The sequence below is a fragment of the Scyliorhinus torazame genome, chromosome 27 (assembly GCF_047496885.1).
Source record: "Scyliorhinus torazame isolate Kashiwa2021f chromosome 27, sScyTor2.1, whole genome shotgun sequence".
Lineage (NCBI taxonomy): Eukaryota > Metazoa > Chordata > Chondrichthyes > Carcharhiniformes > Scyliorhinidae > Scyliorhinus > Scyliorhinus torazame.
Window position 1 is genome coordinate 10,910,357 of NC_092733.1, and position 19,643 is coordinate 10,929,999.

Sequence of the window (19,643 nt, forward strand, 5' to 3'; positions counted from 1 at the left end):
CAAGCACCAATGCAATTGCAGCAGGCCTTCCTTATTCTTACACCTCAACCCGTCTGCCCTACGGGTCCTGCGCCGGGTTTGTCTGTGTCCCATAGAATCATACAATCCCTACAGTGCAGAAGGAGGCCATTTGGCCCATCAAGTCTGCACCAACTCACCAAAAGAGCACCCAACTCTCCCGTCCTAGCCCCGTAACCCCACCTAACCTGCAGATCCTTGGACTGTGGGTGAGAAACCGGAGCACCCAGAGGAAACCCACGCAGACACGGGGAGAACGTGCAAACTCCACACAGACAGTCACCCAAGGCCGGATTCGAACCCGGGTTCCTTACGCCGTAAGACAGCGAATCTGGCTTCAGCAACATTTTCACCAAGGGGAACCAAGAATCAAATCGGTGCAAGTGGACCGAACGCGTGAGGATCACTCCCCGCCGACGATGATAGCAGGTTTCAGGAAATACAGAAACACTCACTGGTCTCATTCAGGTAAAGAGATTCCTGATTTAAAAAGAAACATTGGACAGGACTCAACTGCAGAAATGCATCTAATTCTGGTACCACACATTCAAAAGGATAGCAGGTAAGGGTCATGTGGCGATTGGCTCGATTTGCTACAATTGATGAGGGGTTCAGTTCCATGCTGAGGCTGGAGAAGGTGGGCTTGTTCTCCTTGGAGCAGAGAGGGGCAAGGGGAATTGAAATCCTGGACATTACAAGGGCTTTGTTTTGATATGGTAGACAGGGTAAAACTGCTCCCAGAGGCAGGAGGATCTGCAAGGTGAGGGCACAGATTTAAAATTATTGGAGGAAGGTGAGGAGCGATTTTTTAAAAAGCTTGGCAAGGCTTTATTTTGTTTATTATTTATTCTTTTGTGGGACGTGGGCGTCGCAGGCTTTATTGCCTATCCCTAACTACCCTTGAGCCGAGTGTCTCGCTTGGCCATTTCGGAGGGAAGTTAAGAGTCAACCACATTGCTGTGGGTATGGAGTCACATGTAGGCCAGACCGGGTCAGGACAACAGATTTCCTTCCCTGAAGGGACAGTAGTCAATCAGATGGGTTTTAAACAGCAAGCGATAATGATGTGGAACCTGCATTCTGAAAGGGCGGTAGAAGCAGATTTATTGGGACTTTCAAAAGGGAGTTGGATAAACATTTGGAGAGCTCTATAAAGTAAAGAATTGCGGGGCAATGGGGGGGGAAAAGAGAGTGCGGCTAATTGGATAGCTCTTTCACATAGCCAGCACAGTTTCAATGGACCGATGGGCCTCCGTTTTATGCTCCCTTTAATGTCTCAGCAGAACAGCAACTTACTTTCTTTCGGCCGCAACAGCGCAGGAGCGCAGAAAACTCACCGGTAACATCAGCATGGTCCCAGGGGGGCCCCGTATACCATCAACACCGGGGAGACCGGGACGTCCTGGGGGACCCTGTGTTTAAAGAGGGGGAAGAGAATGTTCAAAAATCAGTGAGTCATTCATTTTCACAGTGAGAAGCCGTGTTCAAGGTGTCCGAGGTCAGGTTCAGGCACGCTAACAGCACAAGAAATGTGTTTGGCTGGAGGACAAGCCGCAATCTGTCAGCGGAATGATTCAGATCTTACCGCGCGTCAATCAGGGACAGTAAGCAGCTTCGCATTCTACACGTATCACAGCTGTACGGTAACATTTCAACTGAAAAGCCAATCCCAGCGATTGAGAGAAACAAATTAGCGTTGGTGTGTTTCCCCCGAGAGTCGATGATGTCTGAAGTCAGAAAATGGAGCTGAGGCGTGTGTATCATTATGTCGAACACGGGCCTGTCCATTGGGAAGGAGACCTGTGTCAGGCCACAAGCCATGATTCAGCACAGGCAGCGATGAGGGCGGCTCACCAGCGAGGCACACAAGATCGCATGGGCTGATTTACGAAACAGCATGACTGCGTAGATAGGACATTGACCCCATAACAGGGAAACGCACCTCGGTAAAACAGTACCAAACCATGGGGGCAATCAACTAATACCCCAGGGTCAGGAGTTGATGGGGTCAGTGCGCAAATACCCCAGGGTCAGGGGTTGATGGGGGTTAGCGTGTAAATACCCCAGGGTCAGGAGTTGATGAGGGTCAGTGTGTAAATACCCCAGGGTCAGGGGTCAGTGTGTAAATACCCCAGGGTCAGAAGTTGATGAGGGTCAGTGCGTAAATACCCCAGGGTCAGGAATTGGTGGGGTCAGCGTGTAAATACCCCAGGGTCAGGGGTTGATGGGTCAGCGTGTAAATACCCCAGGGTCAGGGGTTGATGGGGTCAGCGTGTAAATACCCCAGGGTCAGGGGTTGATGGGTCAGCATGTAAATACCCCATGGTCAGGAGTTGATGAGGGTCAGTGAGTAAATACCCCAGGGCCAGGGGTTGATGAGGGTCAGTGTGTAAATACCCCAGGGTCAGGGGTTGATGGGGTCAGCGTGTAAATACCCCAGGGTCAGGGGTTGATGAGGGTCAGTGAGTAAATACCCCAGGGCCAGGGGTTGATGAGGGTCAGTGTGTAAATACACCAGGGCCAGGGGTTGATGAGGGTCAGTGTGTAAATACCCCAGGGTCAGGGGTTGATGAGGGTCAGTGTGTAAATACCCCAGGGTCAGGGGTTGATGAGGGTCAGTGCATAAATACCCCAGGGCCAGGGGTTGATGAGGGTCAGTGTGTAAATACCCCAGGGTCAGGGGTTGATGAGGGTCAGTGTGTAAATACCCCAGGGTCAGGGGTTGATGAGGGTCAGTGTGTAAATACCCCAGGGTCAAGGGTCAGTGTGTAAATACCCCAGGGTCAGGGGTCAGTGTGTAAATATACCAGGGTCAGAAGTTGATGAGGGTCAGTGCGTAAATACCCCAGGGTCAGGGGTCAGTGTGTAAATATACCAGGGTCAGGAGTTGATGAGGGTCAGTGCGTAAATACCCCAGGGTCAGGAGATGATGAGGGTCAGGGTGTAAATACCCCAGGGTCAGGGGCCAGTGTGTAAATACCCCAGGGTCACGGGTCATTGTGTAAATACCCCAGGGTCGGGGGTCAGTGTGTAAATACCCAGGGTCAGGAGTTGATGAGAGTCACTGTGTAAATATCCCTGGGTCAGGAGTTGATGGGACAGAGTTTAAATATCCCAGGGTCAGGGGTTGATGGGTCAGAGTGCAAATACCCCAGGGTCAGGGGTTGATGGGTCAGAGTGCAAATACCCCAGGGTCAGGGGTCAGTGTGTAATTAACCCAGAGTCAGGAGTTGATGAGGGTCACTGTGTAAATATCCCAGGGTCAGGGTTTGATGTGTCAGAGTGCAAATACACCAGGGTCAGGGGTTGATGAAGGTCAGTGTGTAAATACCCCAGGGTCAGGGGTTAATGGGTCAGTGTGTAAATTCCCCAGGGTCAGGGGTTGATGGGTCAGAGTGCAAATACCCCAGGGTCAGAGGTTGATGAAGGTCAGTGTGTAAATACCCCAGGGTCAGGGGTTAATGGGTCAGTGTGTAAATTCCCCAGGGTCAGGGGTTGATGGGTCAGAGTGCAAATACCCCAGGGTCAGGGGTTGATGAAGGTCAGTATGTAAATACCCCAGGGTCAGGGGTTAATGGGTCAGTGTATAAATTCCCCAGGGTCAGAGGTTAATGGGTAAGTGTGTAAATACCCCATGGTCAGGGGTTGATGAGGGTCAGTGTGTAAATACCCCAGGGTCAGGGGTTGATGAGGGTCAGTGTGTAAATACCGTAGGGTCAGGGGTCAGTGTGTAAATACCCCAGGGTCAGGGGTGGATGGGTGAAGTGTGTAAATATCCCAGGGTCAGGGGTTGATGGGTCAGTGTGTAAATATCCCAGGGTCAGGGGTTGATGGGTGAAGTGTGTAAATACCCCAGGGTCAGGGGTTGATGGGTCAGAGTGAAAATACCCCAGGGTCAGGGGTTGATGGGTGAAGTGTGTAAGTACCCCAGTGTCAGGGGTTGATGGGGCAGTGTGTAAATACCCCAGGGTCAGGGGTTGATGAGGGTCAGTGTGTAAATACCCCAGGGTCAGGGGTTGATGGGTCAGAGTGTAAATATCCCAGGGTCAGGGGTTGATGGGTGAAGTGTGTAAATATCCCAGGGTCAGGGGTTGATGGGGCAGTATGTAAATACCCCAGGGTCAGGGGTCAGTGTGTAAATACCCCAGGGTTAGGGGTCAGTGTGTAAATATCCCAGGGTCAGGGGTTGATGGATCAGAATGTAAATTCCCCAGGGTCAGGGGTTGATGAGGGTCAGTGTGTAAATACCCCAGGGTCAGGGGTTGATGGGGCAGTGTGTAAATACCCCAGGGTCAGGGGTTGATGAGGGTCAGTGTGTAAATACCCCAGGGTCAGGGGTTAATGGGTCAGAATGTAAATTCCCCAGGGTCAGGGGTTACTGGGTCTGGGTATAAATACCCCAGGGTCAGGGGTTGATGGGTCAGGATGTAAATTCCCCAGGGTCAGGGGTTGATGGGTCAGAGTGCAAATACCCCAGGGTCAGGGGTTGATGAGGGTCAGTGTCTAAATACCCCAGGGTCAGGGGTTAATGGGTCAGTGTGTAAATACCAAGGGTCAGGAGTTGATGAGGGTCAGTGCGTAAATACCCCAGGGTCAGGGGTCAGTGTGTAAATATACCAGGGTCAGGAGTTGATGAGGGTCAGTGCGTAAATACCCCAGGGTCAGGGGATGATGAGGGTCAGGGTGTAAATACCCCAGGGTCAGGGGCCAGTGTGTAAATACCCCAGGGTCACGGGTCATTGTGTAAATACCCCAGGGTCAGGGGTCAGTGTGTAAATACCCAGGGTCAGGAGTTGATGAGAGTCACTGTGTAAATATCCCTGGGTCAGGAGTTGATGGGACAGAGTTTAAATATCCCAGGGTCAGGGGTTGATGGGTCAGAGTGCAAATACCCCAGGGTCAGGGGTTGATGGGTCAGAGTGCAAATAACCCAGGGTCAGGGGTCAGTGTGTAATTAACCCAGAGTCAGGAGTTGATGAGGGTCACTGTGTAAATATCCCAGGGTCAGGGTTTGAAGGGTCAGAGTGCAAATACACCAGGGTCAGGGGTTAATGGGTCAGTGTGTAAATTCCCCAGGGTCAGGGGTTGATGGGTCAGAGTGCAAATACCCCAGGGTCAGAGGTTGATGAAGGTCAGTGTGTAAATACCCCAGGGTCAGGGGTTAATGGGTCAGTGTGTAAATTCCCCAGGGTCAGGGGTTGATGGGTCAGAGTGCAAATACCCCAGGGTCAGAGGTTGATGAAGGTCAGTGTGTAAATACCCCAGGGTCAGGGGTTAATGGGTCAGTGTGTAAATTCCCCAGGGTCAGGGGTTGATGAAGGTCAGTATGTAAATACCCCAGGGTCAGGGGTTAATGGGTCAGTGTATAAATTCCCCAGGGTCAGAGGTTAATGGGTAAGTGTGTAAATACCCCATGGTCAGGGGTTGATGAGGGTCAGTGTGTAAATACCCCAGGGTCAGGGGTTGATGAGGGTCAGTGTGTAAATACCGTAGGGTCAGGGGTCAGTGTGTAAATACCCCAGGGTCAGGGGTGGATGGGTGAAGTGTGTAAATATCCCAGGGTCAGGGGTTGATGGGTCAGTGTGTAAATATCCCAGGGTCAGGGGTTGATGGGTGAAGTGTGTAAATACCCCAGGGTCAGGGGTTGATGGGTCAGAGTGAAAATACCCCAGGGTCAGGGGTTGATGGGTGAAGTGTGTAAGTACCCCAGTGTCAGGGGTTGATGGGGCAGTGTGTAAATACCCCAGGGTCAGGGGTTGATGAGGGTCAGTGTGTAAATACCCCAGGGTCAGGGGTTGATGGGTCAGAGTGTAAATATCCCAGGGTCAGGGGTTGATGGGTGAAGTGTGTAAATATCCCAGGGTCAGGGGTTGATGGGGCAGTATGTAAATACCCCAGGGTCAGGGGTCAGTGTGTAAATACCCCAGGGTTAGGGGTCAGTGTGTAAATATCCCAGGGTCAGGGGTTGATGGATCAGAATGTAAATTCCCCAGGGTCAGGGGTTGATGAGGGTCAGTGTGTAAATACCCCAGGGTCAGGGGTTGATGGGGCAGTGTGTAAATACCCCAGGGTTAGTGGTTGATGAGGGTCAGTGTGTAAATACCCCAGGGTCAGGGGTCAGTTTGTAAATACCCCAGGGTCAGGGGTTGATGGGTCAGAGTGTAAATATCCCAGGGTCAGGGGTGATGGGTCAGAGTGTAAATACCCCAGGGTCAGGGGTTGATGAGGGTCAGTGTGTAAATACCCCAGGGTCAGGGATTGATGGGGCAGTGTGTAAATACCCCAGGGTCAGGGGTCAGTGTGTAAATACCCCCGGGTCAGGGGTCAGTTTGTAAATACCCCAGGGTCAGGGGTTGATGGGTCAGAATGTAAATTCCCCAGGGTCAGGTGTTAATGGGTCAGAATGTAAATTCCCCAGGGTCAGGGGTTGATGAGGGTCAGTTTGTAAATACCCCAGGGTCAGGGGTCAGTGTGTAAATATCCCAGGGTCAGGTGTTGATGGGTCAGAATGTAAATTCCCCAGGGTCAGGGGTTAATGGGTCTGGACGTAAATACCCCAGGGTCAGGTGTTAATGGGTCAGAATGTAAATTCCCCAGGGTCAGGGGTTAATGGGTCAGGATGTAAATACCCCAGGGTCAGGGGTTGATGAGGGTCAGGATGTAAATACCCCAGGGTCAGGGGTTGATGAGGGTCAGAGTGTAAATACCCCAGGGTCAGGAGTTGATGAGGGTCAGAGTGTAAATACCCCAGGGTCAGGGGTTGATGAGGGTCAGTGTGTAAATACCCCAGGGTCAGGGGTTAATGGGTCAGAATGTAAATTCCCCAGGGTCAGGGGTTACTGGGTCTGGGTATAAATACCCCAGGGTCAGGGGTTGATGGGTCAGGATGTAAATACCCCAGGGTCAGGGGTTGATGAGGGTCAGAGTGTAAATACCCCAGGGTCAGGGGTTGATGAGGGTCAGAGTGTAAATACCCCAGGGTCAGGGGTTGATGAGGGTCAGAGTGTAAATACCCCAGGTTCTGGAACACGGAGGAACCCAGTACCAAATGGGAAATGATTCTCAGAATGAACAGTCAGTGATGTTCCAGGTGAATCAGCAGCGATGATAAAAAGTGAAGGAATATTGTACGTCGCACAAACTGAGCTAACCTGTTTGTGGTTGTACCTGTACAGAGAGTGGCTGTTTTGTGGGAAGCACCATTTAATGTAGCTATCAGGAGCTGTTCCCAAAGGTCCCGCTGCAAAAAGATACATTTTCCTTCCTTCCCCCTCCACTGAAATTGGCAGCTCGATGTCCATGGCCCAGAGGTCAGGACAATGCAAACCACATGTCTGAAACTTCAGGAAGTACTGCCAGTGGAGTCTGGAAGCGAGGACCTCTCCCTTCAAATGCCACGGCAATTTTCCAAATCTTCTCTCAGAGGAAATCAGCAACCCTGACAAAAATCATCTGCCCTTCAGCGTGCTCTCATTCCCACTCTCTCTTTCCCGCTCTCTCGTTCCCGCTCTCTCGTTCCCGCTCTCTCGTTCCCGCTCTCTCTTTCCCGCTCTCTCGTTCCCGCTCTCTCGTTCCCGCTCTCTCGTTCCCGCTCTCTCTTTCCCGCTCTCTCGTTCCCGCTCTCTCTTTCCCGCTCTTTCGTTCCCGCTCTCTCATTCCCGCTCTCTTTCCCACTCTCTCGTTCCCGCTCTCTCGTTCCCGCTCTCTCGTTCCCGCTCTCTCGTTCCCACTCTCTCGTTCCCGCTCTCTCTTTCCCGCTCTCTCTTTCCCGCTCACTCTTTCTTGCTCTCATTTTCCCGCTCTCACTTTCCCGCTCTCTTTTTCCTGCTCTCTCTTTCCCGCTCTCTCTTTCCCGCTCGCTCCCTCCTCTTCCCTTGAAAGTCTAGGTGGGACAATCCAATCAAGGCAGGCTTCGATTTCCTGCGAGGTGTCCTGAAGGTTTCAACCAAGGGAAAAAAAGAACTCGAGATTATTGTGCCTGGGACGCGTAGGCCAAACGAAAACATACCCAGGGAAGGAATGGGGAGGGGGAGCAGACTGCTGGCGGGACAGTTCATGTGTGTTTGAGCTTCCACCGATGGCTAACAATAGCCAAGATTTCCTTTTTCAATTAAGAGTGAAGAGCCCTGGAGGCAAGCTGTCTCTGATTTGAAAGCTGCCGAACTTCTGAGACCTTTCATTTAATGACTGAAAGGAACAAAGAGTGATGGATCATTCACACGGTGCGTGGGTGTGGGGAGCAGTGGACACATTGAGCAACTTGCAGTGTGTAATTTAGTTTGTACGGGGCAGGCATGTCTCCCCGTACAGGGCCCCCCTGAGCACTTGTCCCGAAATGCCATCCTTTATCTGCGGATCCTTCACTACAGACGCACCTATCCAGTCCCAGCCAACCAGATCAGGGCTAAACACAACTGGAAATCCTTTGCTCTGGTGGTTGGGACGATGCTAAGGGGTACCATTCAGAGGCCAGGAAGGAGTTAAAGGGCGGGTTATTTCACCTGAAGCAGGATTAGGGGGGGTGGGGGGGCTTTCTGAGGAGGCAGATGGCAGCATGGTGGACAGTGGTTAGCACTGCTGCCTCAGGGACACAGGTTCAATTCCCGCCTCAGGTCACTGTCTGTGTGGAGTCTGCACGTTCTCCCTGTGTATGCGTGGGTTTCCTCCGGGTGCTCCGGTTCCCTCCCACAGCCCAAAGATGTGCGAGTTAGGTGCCTCGGCCGTGATAAATTGCCCTTAGTGTCCAACGGTTAGGTGGGGTTACTGGGTTACCGGAATAGGGCGGGGCAGGGGAGGGTGGAGGAGTGGGCCTAGGTAGGATGCTCTTTCACAGGGTTGATGAAGACCCGATGGGCCGAATGGCCTCCTTCAGCAGTGTGGGGATTCTACGGTGACTTAGGGGCTAGTCTAGTGAACAATCCGAGGGCACTCTTACAGAACAAAGAGGTGCGAAAGCCAATCAGATGTGGGAATAACTCGCAAATGACTTATGTCCCAACTGTGAATGTACCAGGAATTGGCCCAGTATGATCCAAACATGACTCTCGGATTATAGCCCGAGGGTTTTCAACATGCTGAGGTACTTATAACACAAGGGAATGCTGGGGCCATTTCAGTGGGAAAGTTCCCAATCCAAAACCAGGGGCCACCCGGAAAGGACAGTGACTATGTAGTGACTATATAGGCAGGGCAATTCAGGGAATTCAGGAGATTGGTGAGAAAGTGCAGCTCGGTCCCACGAGGAGTGGTCGATACAAATGGGAGAAGATACATTTAAGGGACAGTTAGGCGTGAGAGAGAAAGGGACAAAAGGCCACGCTGGTCGGGTAGGATGATGTAAGGCGGCAGGAAACTCATGGGGAGCGGGTATGGCTCAGTTGGGCCGAGTGGTCTGTTTCTGAGCTGTGATTCCTGGATCTTTGTACGGGTAACAGAATGCAAGAATAAACAAAGACTGAGGGAGCGACTGGACTCTGCAGATCGGCCCTCGAATGGGAGGGCAGGACAGGCTTGTCACGCTTCTATATTTAGTTATGCCTTTTGGTGCAACACACGTCAAGTGTTGGCATGTGGAAGGAGCAAGCAAGGATTGTTGAGGTAAACGGAACAGGCCGGGAGATATTTACGTCTAGATTAAACTCCAAATAATGAGTTGAACAATGAAAGCTTGCAGCTGCAGAGATCCTGCGCAGGGAGTTGCAATTATTCCCCCTGGTGCGGGGAGGAGCTTACATCAACCCTTGGAATGAATCCCCCTCTTCAGCAGGCAGCTGTCAGGGAGATAGCTCCGTGGATCACCGACATACACACACACAGACTGTCACACCGACACACACACACAGACTGACACACAGACTGTCACACCAACACACACAGGCTGTCACACCGACACACACACACAGACTGTCACACCGACACACACACACAGACTGACACACAGACTGTCACACCAACACACACAGACTGTCACACCGACACACACACACAGACTGACACACAGACTGTTACACCAACACACACTGTCACACCAACACACTGTCACACCAACACACACGCACACAGACTGTCACACAGACTGTCACACCGACATACACACACCGACACACACACACACACAGACTGTCACACAGACTGTCACACCGACACACACACACAGACTGCCACACCGACACACATACACAGACTGTCACACCGACATACACACACACCGACTGTCACACCAACACACACTGTCACACCAACACACACGCACACAGACTGTCACACAGACTGTCACACCGACATGCACACACCGACAAACACACAGACTGTCACACCAATAAACACTGTCACACCAACACACACACACACAGACTGTCACACAGACTGCCGCACCGACACACACACACAGACTGTCACACCGATACACACACACAGACTGTCACACCGACACACACACACAGCCTGTCACACCGACACACACACACAGACTGTCACACCGACATACACACACACACCGACACACACACAGACTGTCACACCAACACACACTGTCACACCAACACACACGCACACAGACTGTCACACCGACACACACACACAGACTGTCACACTGACACACACACACACAGACTGACACACAGACTGTCACACCAACACACTGTCACACCAACAGACACACAGACTGTCACACCGACACACACACACATGCAGACTGTCACACCGACACACACACAGACTGTCACACCAACACACACTGTCACACCAACACACACACAGACACACACACAGACTGTCACAGCGACACACACGCACAGACTGTCACACCGACACACACATACACTGACACACACACCCACACGCACAGACTCACACCGACACACACACCGACACACACACAGACTGTCACACCGACACACACACACACACACAGACTGTCACACCGACACACACAGACTGTCACACCGACACACACAGACTGTCACACCGACACACGCACAGACTGTCACACCGACACACGCACAGACTGTCACACCGACACACACTGACACACAGACTTTCACACCAGCACACACTGTCACACCAACAGACACACACAAACACAGACTGTCACACCGACACACACACAGACTGTCACACCAACACGCACTGTCACACCAACACACACACCGACACACACACACACAGACTGTCACACCGACACACACACACACACACACACTGTCACACCGACACACACATACACCGACACACACACACACACACCGACACGCACAGACTCACACACCGACACACACACACAGACTGTCACACCGACACACACACACAGACTGTCACACCGACACACACACAGACTGTCACACCGACACACACACACAGACTGTCACACCGACACACATACAGACTGTCACACCGACACACACACACACACAGACTGTCACACCGACACACACACACACACTGTCACACCGACACACACACACACACACAGACTGTCACACCAACACACACACACACACAGACTGTCACACCGACACACACACAGACGCACACAGACTGTCACACCAACACACACACAGACTGTCACACCGACACAGACTGTCACACTGACACGCACACACACTGTCACACCGACACACACACAGACTGTCACACCGACACACACACACACACACACAGACTGTCACACCGACACACACACAGACGCACCACACGGAAAGGGAAAACACGAGAAAGAAGCGGGGAGCACAGGCGATGAAGAACAAGACAAGAAATGACGAGACACGAGAGAGGGAGGGAGAGAAATCAAAAGGAATGGGAGAGAAGGAGAATAGGTTGAGGAAACAGGAAAAGGGAGGGCGGGAGATGGAGGGAATGACAAAAGAGAGAATCCAATGCAAAGAGGAAGAACCAGAGTGACGGAGACGGACAGAGAGAAACTGCTTTAATCGTCAAGATTTGTGCACGAAGAAAGTGAATGAATGAAATCAGACACATTGTCTCACACCGACCTTGGTGCGGACTAACTCAGACATAACAATACCCTCACGGAACTGAGTGGCCTCACTGGAGGGTTACACAAGGCCCGGAGAATATGTTCAGCTTCTGGTCAAAATGGTGACTGCGTTGACCTCTAATAATCACCTCAAAAGGCCAACGCTTTAAATCTGTGGCCTGGTGCCTATGTCATTGAAATACGTGGCATTTCGTACTGCACTGTGGAGGGCAGGGTGTTTGTCTGTGTTTCAAATCAGTTGTTGGCTCAAATTCATCTGTTTTCAATCGCCTCCCCTCCCAACACCGAGGAACAATAGCAGAGATCTGTCCAGCATATTGTTGTACTTACAGTGCAAGGGCGGGAGAACATCACATGGATAGCACTGAGCCTCAGAACACATGGAAGTTCCTTGGTCCTAGGGGACCGTCCTGCCTACCGATCATGTGTAATCTTCTCCCCCCCCCCCCTTCCCAGGGGGCTCTTAAGGAAGAGTTCTCAATGAACCCTACTGCCCTCAACAGCCAGTTCAGAATACGTGCTTTAAATCCGCTGACCTCCGACATCCTACCCATGGTACCATGGGGGGGGGGGATCCCACCGTCACCATGGAGACAAGCTTGACAATCAGAGCTTAAAAATAACATGCCTCAACTCGTCATCCCTCCCTCCCCCAGGGCATTCACACCCACGTGTTGGTAGGTTAACTGTTAAATAGCGATGCTTACCAATGTTCCTGGGTCTCCGGTCTGTCCGCGCATCCCCATCAAACCTGGGGAACCTGGAGGGCCCTGGAAGTAAGAGTTGAGAGAAAATTCAAGACCTTGCAAGGCATTGGGCATCACCTGGTTGCTAGCGGGGACTGCAGGGATTATTCTTCAGGGATAGTTGGTGCGAACCAGAATTTTCACAGGAAAATGCAAAGCAAAAGTCTAGTTTGTCAAGATTCTGAGGGGAAAGCCTCTCCACTTCGTCGCTCCTCCCTCAGCAGCGGGCACAAGATCGCTCTGAAGGATCCAGCAAATAAAAATACTTGCGTTGGGTAAAAATATATTGGCGCAGTGCCGAGAGTTCCTCGGTGCACACCTCCTGGGACGTCCGCCCATCACAAGAGCAGGTTGGACAGGGGTGGCATCATCGCATTTCGTTCAGACCACATCTGGAATCCCGCGGACAGCTTTGGCCTCCAAATTTAAGGAAGGCTGCACTTGCACTGGGGGCTCGATTAGCCCCTGGGATGAGTGGCTTGTCCTTTGTGGGAGATGAGTGAATGGGCCCAATATTGTCTCGAGCTTAGGAGAATGAGAGGCGACCTCGTTGAGACATACAAGATTCTGAAGGGGGTTCGATAGGGTCAGGCTCAGGATAAGGCGTCGATCGTTTAGGACTGAGATGCGGAGAAATTAACTTCACTCAAAGGGCGAATACCGTCCTAAATGCCCACCGATGCGAAGGGTTAACGACACCGGGTACCAGATGGAAATTGTCGACAGCACTCCCTCTGTGAGGCCCTGGTGGAATAAAAGATCCCTTCGAATGGTGCCCACTCTTTCACAAGAGAGCAATAGCTGTCTCTCTCTCTCTCTCCACTCCGCCATGTCGAACCTTTATGAGGGGCTCTATGATGCAAGGGATCTAAGAGGCAACTCGGACCTGGACAATCTACAACAAAGCATCAGAACAGCAGTAATCCATCACTTCCCAAATCCCAGAACATTAACGGATCACTGATCTTTTCCAACTGGTATTCCCAGCTTGGAAGAAGAGTCCTATTGGTCTCTGACCATTAACTCTATTCCCTCTTCCCCACAGATGGTGCCAGACCTGTTGGATTTTTCAAACACTCTTTTTGTCATACTCCCAGATATGAAGCAGTTTCAGGTCTGCAAGTTTGTATTCCTGTCAATATTAAACCTTCAAAATGCCGCTTGATAATCACTGCATAATATCTTTCAATAATAAACAATCCAACTTGAAAGAAAGATTTGCCCTTATGAAAGATCAGATAGGTAATGAAAGTGTCCCAAAGCACTTCAAACACTACAGTTTGGCTGTTGCTACGATAATATACACAGCAACCCGTCTGTGCTAAAAATACCGCACGGGATAAAGGAGTGGTTAATTTGTTTTCTTTTTGTGGTGTTGAGTTAGGGAATAATGCTGGCCAGAGAATAAGGGAGAGCTCTCCGCATTACATTGTATGGAGTTAGAGGACCGTGTGGCACTACTTTGAAGAAGAGCAAGAGAGTTCTCCGTCAATGTTCATCCCTCACTGAACTCGGTATCGCTAAAACTGGCCATGATCACACTCCAACAGTGACGACCCTTCAGAAAGTACCTCATGGGCTGCAAAGCTCCTCAGGATGTGAAAGGCATTGGGCTGGATTCTCCGGTTTTCATATCCTGATGCCGGTGTGGGAACGGTGGCGTCTTACGACTGAAGATTAGACGCAAAACGGCCACCTTTTGGGGGGCTAGTAGGCACGCAGCGTACAGCACCCGGCACTAACTGCCGATACGGCCCGGAGAATTGCCGTGTCTGTGGCCACGCATACGCATGGTGGCAGCCTGCAACATGGCGCCCGCCGCGCGCGGACCCAGCCTGCAAAATAGCCTCTTTGGCCGGCTCGCGACCCCCAGCCCCTGGCAAAGTCCCCCTTGCCCGTGGATCGGCCCTCCCCCGACTTTGGCAACTCTGGACTGAGTCCGCAGCCGCCAGGCCGAGTTCCCGACAGGTGATAGCACACGTGACCGACGCCGTCGGGAACTTGGCTGGTCGGGGGCATGGTGGGGGGAGCATCGGGGGTGGGGGGACCGGGGGTGGGGGGAGCATCGGGGGTGGGGGGGGACGTTGCCTGAGGCTGTCGATGCGGCATGCAGCATACTCCTCGAGTACGCCCCTTTGGAGGGGGCGGAGCATCGTGAAAGCGGCGCCGCCCCCTGATTTCGTCGGAAACATTGATTCTCCGGCCCATCGCCAAACGCAATTTCGGCGTTGCCGACCGGAGAAGCCCGCCCATTACACAAATGCAAGATTTTCTTTGCCTTCTTGATTCGGAATCCAGAGAGTTAACAGCCAAGCGAAGCTGGGGCTCTTGGAAAGGAAAACCAAAGGTTTGATGCCCAGAAGGGCTACAATTTTCCGAGGCATTCAACAAGAGCCACAACAAGATATTTTTTGATGTCAGTGGGAAACTTGTGCCTCTTCCCAGCAACAACAAAACAAACATTGGGGCCCGTAGTTAAGCCAAGAACAATGTTGCGTTTCGCCGCAGAGAACAAGCTGCAATTTATTTTTAATTTCCCTCTGGTCCTTGCTGACATCATATTTGAACACCCACTCGGACGTGATTGTCCCAGTTCTCATTCTGGCGTTGCAGCACACTGATCGATATCTCCGTCCCCAAAACGAGGACGTGAGCAAGACATTGTGGGAAAAGCAAGTATTCTGGGTGCGGTCAAATCTACTTTCTTAAACCGAGACGCCATCCCTGGATTGCTCCGGTTGAAGTGTCAAAGACTGGCCATGGAAAGAATGGTTATCCGCCGATTGTCCTGTGAGGGACTGGCATTTACCAGTGTTACACACGGGCATTCAGCAAGCAGCAGAAACTCGGCCATTCGGCCCCATCGAGACCACACCGCAACTCAACAAGATCGTGGTTGATCTGGTTGTAACCTCAATCCCACTTTCCTGCCGGCCTCCAATGACCTTTCACCCCCTTGTCAATCAAGAATTTGGAGGGCTGGTTTAGCTCGCTTGGCCGGGTGGCTGGTTCGCGGTGCGGAGCGAGGGCCAGCAGCGCGGGTTCAATTCCCGGTACCGGCTGAGGTTATCCATGAAAGCCCCGCCTTCTCAACTTTGCCCCTCGCCTGAGGTGTGGTGACCCTCAGGTTAAATCACCACCAGTCAACTCTCCCCCCTCAAAGGGGAAAGCAGCCTGTGGTCATCTGGGACTCTGGCCACTTTACTTAATCAATAATCAATCCACCTCGGACTTAAAAATATTCCTCTCTCTATCTATAATTTGCTGGTTAAAGCCTACCTCTTTGACCCAAGTTTTTTGATCAACTGTTCCAACTCTAATTTCTCCTTACGTGGCTCAATGTTGGGTTAATAATCATCTTGTGAAGTACCTCGGGGGAGTTTTGTTAATGCTATATAAATACAGAGCGTTGTTACATCTCTCTGCCCTGGCCAATAAGCGCCTTTCAGTTTTTATTGGTATTGGGTCCAGTAAGAGTTAAAAACCTGGGTTAAAGTATGTTTGACTGCTGCACCAGTGTTTTTAAAAGGGTCCTGGTTTGAAAGATTTTGGGGGCCAGGGGTGCAATTAAGGCACCATAAAAGCTGGGCTGATAGAGTTTTGTTCGCATTAAGAGGGTGGAGTTAAAAAAATATTCAATTTAAAAACAAATTTAACCGGTGGAGTTAATTGGATGCTACAGGCGCGATCCACCCGAATGGGAACAGAGTCCCGTAGCGAGCCCGTTTAGCCGGGTGTTTCCCAGCGCTCGGAGCGCCGGCAAACACCACGCTATTGAACATGGGTAGATATGGGGCCTCAGTGGGGAATGCCCCGAAGAGGCCACACTTTGTCCCGTTCTCTGCACTCAGGGATGCCTTAACTCCTCGGTGCATAAGGCGATCGGGAAGCCATTTTTGAATGGCGTCCCGATCTCTCGACCCCCTCGACGCGATCCCCGGACCCCCCCAAAGCCCCAACTCACCTATGAGGGTGTCCTCTCACTCTCCCCCGCACCCACGTAGTGTACCCCCGGGCCCCATCCGCAGCCCGGGAAAAATGCCAGCCTGGCATCCTGGCAGTGCCACGTGGGCAGCTTGGCTGTACCAGGCTGGCACCCTGGATTTGAAAGTGGATTGAGAGTTGAGATGGTTTTGTTGTTTGACTGGGAATACAGATGGCAGTTAAGGGTGATTGTGTCCCTGTACTGATTATCATTGTTTAAGGGGCAATTGTAACCTATTTTCTTGCGTGATGTTAAAGATATTTTAAGACTGTGTTAGTAATAAAGTTTCTTTTAATATTCCACATCCCTATTTTGTGTGAAATCGCTGCTGGAGCGACGAATCCTTTCCTCACAGTCTTACAAAATTAAAATTAAACATTGGGGTTACTGTCCAGCATCCTAGCTGCTGTTGGGTCTGGACCGGAATCGTGATACAGGGCAGAGGAAACTACGGAAAGAATAACAGAGAGTAAAAGAGCCCGGCGGATGAAGCGAGGAGGAAAAAAAAACCCCGGCATTAGTGAAGCAAATAGTATGACCGGGTACACGAGATAGGAGATCATGAATGAAATCAGAGCTAGCATGAGATCACGCTTCTGGGAGGCCGGAGAATCTAGCCCATGAAGTAATGACAGCGGGAGACGAGTCTTTCACTGGCAGCAGAACACTGGTATCGACGCTGCTACACAGGCGGAGAAATTAATGTTGGTGGCAGAGTCAAATGTGCTCTGAATGCACCAGCGCATTTTGAATTTGAAAACCACCTTTCCTGTGGCCTCTATACAGTTCCGATAATCCAGCCTGTTTATTTTCTAGCTCCGGGCAGCTCCACCCGAGTTTGGCTTGGGTTCTCTTATTTGGGATGTCAGCAAATTTGGCAAGTCCATATTTATTCAGCATCCTTGAATAACTAAGTCTGTTCAGAGGCTGGGATTTTCTGGCCAGGCCACAGCAGGTTCTCCCACGACAGACAGGATGAGCCATTCAAATGTCCATCGACTTCGTCCGGAACGGAAGACCCGGCATCAGGAGGGGCCAGAGAACTCCGGCCACAAAGCGTCAGCAGTCGTCCTCATTAATACTGACTGGAGACACATGTGGGCTGGGTCGGCAAGAGGAAGGTCACTGCCTTGAGGGACATTATTGGAGCAGTTAGATTTTCACAGAAAGCTGGTAGCTTCCGTGATCAATGCCTTTCCAATTTGCAAGTGGGGGGAAATTGCAGGTGCGAACGAGGCTGAAATAAGAGGGGCGCAGAGAGGGGCTTCAGGGCCAGAGGGGGATTGCTGACGTCCAGACGGGTTTGAAGACCATTTCAAGCAGGAAGACCATTGCTGAGCTGAGAGGCTTCCATCCCATCTGTCTCCATTGGGCCCCAAGTCCAAATCTCGGAGGACAAAGACGATCTTCACATCCACGCTTGCACAGCAGGTATCGCTCAGGTCAACGGTCCATTGAAGCCAGTGGAGTGATACCAACACAGGCCGGTTCACTTGACCAAGCGTGGAGCTCCATTGGTCCCCCATGAACCGAGCAGTAACCCAGGGATCCGTAACAATAATGAACTCGATGGATCAAGTGAATCGAAACATTTCCGCATCCTGGAATGAGGGGGAGTCTGTGTCGCCGCGGGGAACCCAGTCTGGAGGTGAAGGACCCGCAGGAAATGCGATTTTAATTTAAGATATATTGAACAAATAGAAAGAAGCTTGATTTACGTACGAACACTTACCTGCGGTCCTTGAGGTCCGGAAGGTCCAGGCAGCAACATTCCCTTTAAAGAAAACAAAAAGAAATCATGTCAAAGTTTCATGTGACTGTCTCCCTGTTGAAGGATTTCCCTGCTGTTGGTTGATGACTATTATTAGAGTTTTCTAACAGGGACGATGAAGCAATCTGGCGAGGGAGAAGGTGGGATTAGCGCCTAAGCAAGAGCTGAACTGTATAAACCGCTGGAACATCCTTTGTCCATGGAGGTCTCCAATGATATTATCAGTGGCCACACAAGTAATTTGTTGTTCTCCGCTGTCCAACATTGCCGACAGTCTCCAAAGAGAAGTACGCCCCTCGAATGCGTGTAATATGGCGGCACGGTGGCTCAGTGGTTAAAACCGCTGCATCACAGCGCCAGGGACCCGGGTTCGATTCCGGCCTTGTCTGTGCAGCCTCTGTACGTTCTCCCCGTGTCTGCGTGGGTTTCCTCCGGGGGCTCCGATTTCCTTCCACAGGCCAAAGATGTGCAGGTTAGGTGGATTGGCCACGCTAAATTGCCCCTTAATGTCCCAAAAGGTTAGATGGGGTTACTGGGTTACGGGGATGGGGTGGAGGCGTGAGTGTTCTTTCCAAGGGTCGGTGCAGACTGGATGGGCCGAATGGGCCCCTTCTGCACTGCAAATTCTATGTCTATGTGCAGGATAGGTGAATTGGCCACGCTAAATTGCCCCTTAATTGGGGGAAAGAAAATAATAAATAATAATAATCTTTATTGTCACAAGTAGGCTGACATTAACATGCAATGAAGTTACTGTGAAAAGCCCCTAGTCGCCACACTCCGGCGCATGTTCGGGCAATTTAGCGTGGCCAATCCACCTAGCCTGCACATCTTTGGGTTCTGGGGGCGAAACCCACACAGACACGGGGAGAATGTGCAAACTCCACACGGACAGTGACCCAGGTCCGGGATTCGAACCCGGGCCCTCGGCGTCGTGAGGCAGTGCTGCTAACCACTGTGCCGCCTTGCCGACCCTGCCACCTCGAAGTCGAGTAAAGGCACCAGCTTCTGCACCATGGCAGTCCAAATGAGCCAACCTTCGCCTCCACATGTGACGATTCCTTTAAACTGACTTGGACAGTGAATGGGAAGAGGACGAGGTCAGCTGAAGCTCACACGCCTGGCTTC

At 51.5% G+C, this 19,643-nt stretch overlaps 1 protein-coding gene across 1 annotated transcript in view; it reads right to left on the reverse strand.

Annotated features, from left to right (window-relative positions):
* Positions 1–19,643, reverse strand: part of LOC140403200 (uncharacterized) — a 330,215-nt gene that overhangs the window by 173,320 nt on the left and 137,252 nt on the right. The window contains 3 exon segments of the mRNA XM_072490949.1: positions 1,356–1,430; positions 12,721–12,783; positions 18,477–18,518. Of these exon segments, the coding sequence (XP_072347050.1) occupies positions 1,356–1,430; positions 12,721–12,783; positions 18,477–18,518 (180 nt within the window).